At 32.1% G+C, this 3,246-nt stretch overlaps 1 protein-coding gene across 2 annotated transcripts in view; it reads right to left on the minus strand.

Annotated features, from left to right (window-relative positions):
* LOC117168804 (dihydropyrimidinase) overlaps positions 1–3,246 on the minus strand; it is a 62,615-nt gene that overhangs the window by 33,100 nt on the left and 26,269 nt on the right. For both annotated transcript variants that reach the window (XM_033354630.1, XM_033354629.1), the window contains exon 2: positions 780–874. In XM_033354630.1, coding sequence (XP_033210521.1) covers positions 780–874 — 95 coding nt within the window. The remainder of the gene's footprint in view (positions 1–779; positions 875–3,246) is intronic.

The raw sequence follows: 3,246 nt of genomic DNA on the forward strand, positions 1-3,246 counted from the left end.
GGGGGGGGGTTCAAATTTTTAACAAATATAATATCTTCTCTGATGAGGATGTGAAAATTAATTACATGCAAAATTATAATTTCGAGGGAATCACCCATAAATATAGTAGGTATATCGCATATTACATTGATGACTTTATGTACATACGTTCGCGCTCTCGACATGTGTCATTCATGCCTACCGAGTTCTTTCCCCTTCTGACATGGATACAAATTGTAGATAGAAATATTAATATTTTATCACGAAACTATGAAAAATCGTCTGTGTAGTTTAGAGGCGTTTTATTTTCTGATAATTCTAATCACTATTTAAATTATGCTCTAATACTCAAATTACCAAGAAATTAAGATAAAACTCTTAAAAATCTCTGTATATTATAAAAATATATCACCGCTTCCCCTGCTGTTTAAAAAATCAAAGCCATGTGCCATATTGCCTCGTGTGTCATATTACCTTGTGTGCCATATTATCCCATGTGCCTTGTATAAAATTAAAAATGTAGTGATTCAAAATTTCAAACTTTTAAATTCAACTGTAAATTCTAGTTGCATTGTAGAAATTCTAATTAAACTCTATAGTGATTCAAATGTATCTTATTCCAGGGATTCAAATAAAATATCAAGAGTAAACTTAAAAGACTTAAAATGCATTCAGTTAAATAAAATAATTGAATTGCAAAGAACGTTAAGTCAATCCATCTTAAGTGCAAGAAATTCATATCTAATTCAAGTGAAATTCGACAAAAACAATTTTGAAATATCAGTAGATTTTCAGCTTACTTAATGATGCCATCTTCGACGTAGACATCGCTGTCAATCATGCCATCTTCATTGACAATTTTTCCATTTTTTATCAACAGCCGATTCTGTGCGCTCTAAAACAAAAAATGAACATTTTCTTTAATAATAGCATTAATTTTGTTATTAAAATGTTTCACTATGAATCAAATAATCCATTGGGAAAGTGTTTTGTTGATATTAAATTCCTTAAAGGTAGAGCTGAATTCGTAATTCAATTAGAATTCCATCACTGAATATCAGCCTACTCGAGTTAATTTTAATTAAATAATTATTATGTGTTTATATAACTATCCTGTACGACATATTAAGAGTGGCATCCGGTTAATATGGTTATGTACACCGATTGCCGCACTTTTTCGCACTTCCGGTGACGCTGAATTGAGAATGAATGAGATTCAAAGTTAGCTTTGCCGACACGGTACTTTATTCTGTCAGAAAAAGCCTTCATTTTAACATTAATTTAATTTCAGTCTTTACCTTATAATTAAACACACATGTTTTTTGATTTTTTCAGATCTTTTGAAGATTCAATAGACGCAAATTAGCTTTCTGAAAAACTATCTCAAATTAGTAGTTCTTGCAAGAGACTTATTTCAAATTTAAGAGTTAAAGAAACTGAAGAATTTAAAATGAAACATCTTTTGCCAAATGGTAATTGAAATTTTTACATTTTTAAATAAAGTTATTAACAATGATTTTTCTTCCTACGTAGAGTATATTTTCTAGGGAAAATTTTGGTACCTAACATAAATTCCTCTTTTTTTTCTTTTCTCTTATAGTATGGTTCGTGGTTTCTCTGTATGCTGAATTTTGAATGCGTATATTTATATTATAAAAAAGCTTCAAATTCACTGCGAAATATTTTGTTCTTTTAGACTGCAAAATGGACATATTGGAGAATTATAAAAAGTTGGTGGAATTTAAAAGTCTATGCTCAATGAAGATATTTTCACCGCATAAAGAAGGGAGTTGAATGATGAAAAATTATTTACAGCCTCTACACATGTGGTCCAAAGAAGGAAAGACCGAAGAGGGTTAGAAAGAGAAAATAGATACCGCCTACGCATATGTATTCGATGAAGTGAGAAAGAAATAAAAGAAATGTATAACACACTTGTCTGCCACCCTTCACTTTTGCCTTAACCGTAACGCCGGCGCCCTTCGCATCAGCAACCCCATGTATAGATTTTCTGTGGGCGATTATTTTCAACCCCAGAACCTTAATTTGACACCCTTTGGAACTTTTGGGCACTATCTAGAAACTAATAATCCAAATATTATGCATTAGGAAATCACATGACCAGGGCAGATAGATTAAAATCAATTTTGCACCTAGCAAGTGTGCCCACATATACTGCCGTCATACTCACGAAAATATTCTACACCCGAAGCCTTTTTGTGGATAGAATTAGGGGTAGATTTATAGATTAATTCTATTACGCCTTCGTTTCTATTTATAACGAACTTGTTTGTGAACACTGAACATGCTTCATACGTTATTAAAGTCGTGCAGGGTATAGCACAAATCCAGTATTTGTCTTCTAAAAACTATTACTTTTTCTAAAAAAATTAGTTTTTTAGCACCCAATTTTCGGAATAAAAAAGTATTCTGAAATTCAGATTATGAGAAACCTAAATTTAGACGCTGGAGGTTTGGCATTTACGGTGGTGCGGGTTCGATTCCCCAAGCAGGAAGCGCGGCTGGACGTGTTTACAGAAAGCTCCGATTCTGCCTTTTGGTAAACCAACCCAGAGATATCCTACAATTTATAATTTACCCCATAGTACAGACGCTAATGACCCTGGGAATTAATGCGACTATAAAAGGGAGCTAGGACGAAATAGCATTTAACAAAATTATAATGGAAAAATACTACTAATCGTTACGGAAATTATGTGAAATAAATATGTTTATATTTTTTACAATTAGGCAACAGTTCATTGAAAGAAAAAATGAAACCTTTATACATATAGAAATGCATGTCACTTTAACTTTACTTCAAGTAATCATTATCAGAGATATATTGGGATTAAAAAAAAATTGAATATTTTCCATCCCCACTTTTTTAATGTAATAAGTGTATATAAGCATAAAAAAGTTTTTTTCGCATGAAACGTAGCTCAATTACTGTTTAAGCTCAAATATCTATTTCTGTACTCTTCTAATTTTTTCTCTGTTCTCTTTTTTGTTTAAATTGCACATTAAGTAAAAGACAAATTGCACGCCTTCTTCATCATGAAGACATGCACGCAGAGTATTACGATTCCATGATTTAGAAAACATGAGGTAATTCTGTCCACGATGCAAATCTGTGTCCTCGAAAGTAGATCGATTGAGTTAATAAGTTTTAGTCCGGGAGCTGGGTATGTTCCCGTATGCATTCAAGAGGCAAAAGGTAAAAACTAGTTAATCTTATGTATTTTGACCCGCTGAATCCAATGGTAC

Source organism: Belonocnema kinseyi, chromosome 3 (assembly GCF_010883055.1).
Source record: "Belonocnema kinseyi isolate 2016_QV_RU_SX_M_011 chromosome 3, B_treatae_v1, whole genome shotgun sequence".
Classification (NCBI taxonomy): Eukaryota; Metazoa; Arthropoda; class Insecta; order Hymenoptera; family Cynipidae; genus Belonocnema; species Belonocnema kinseyi.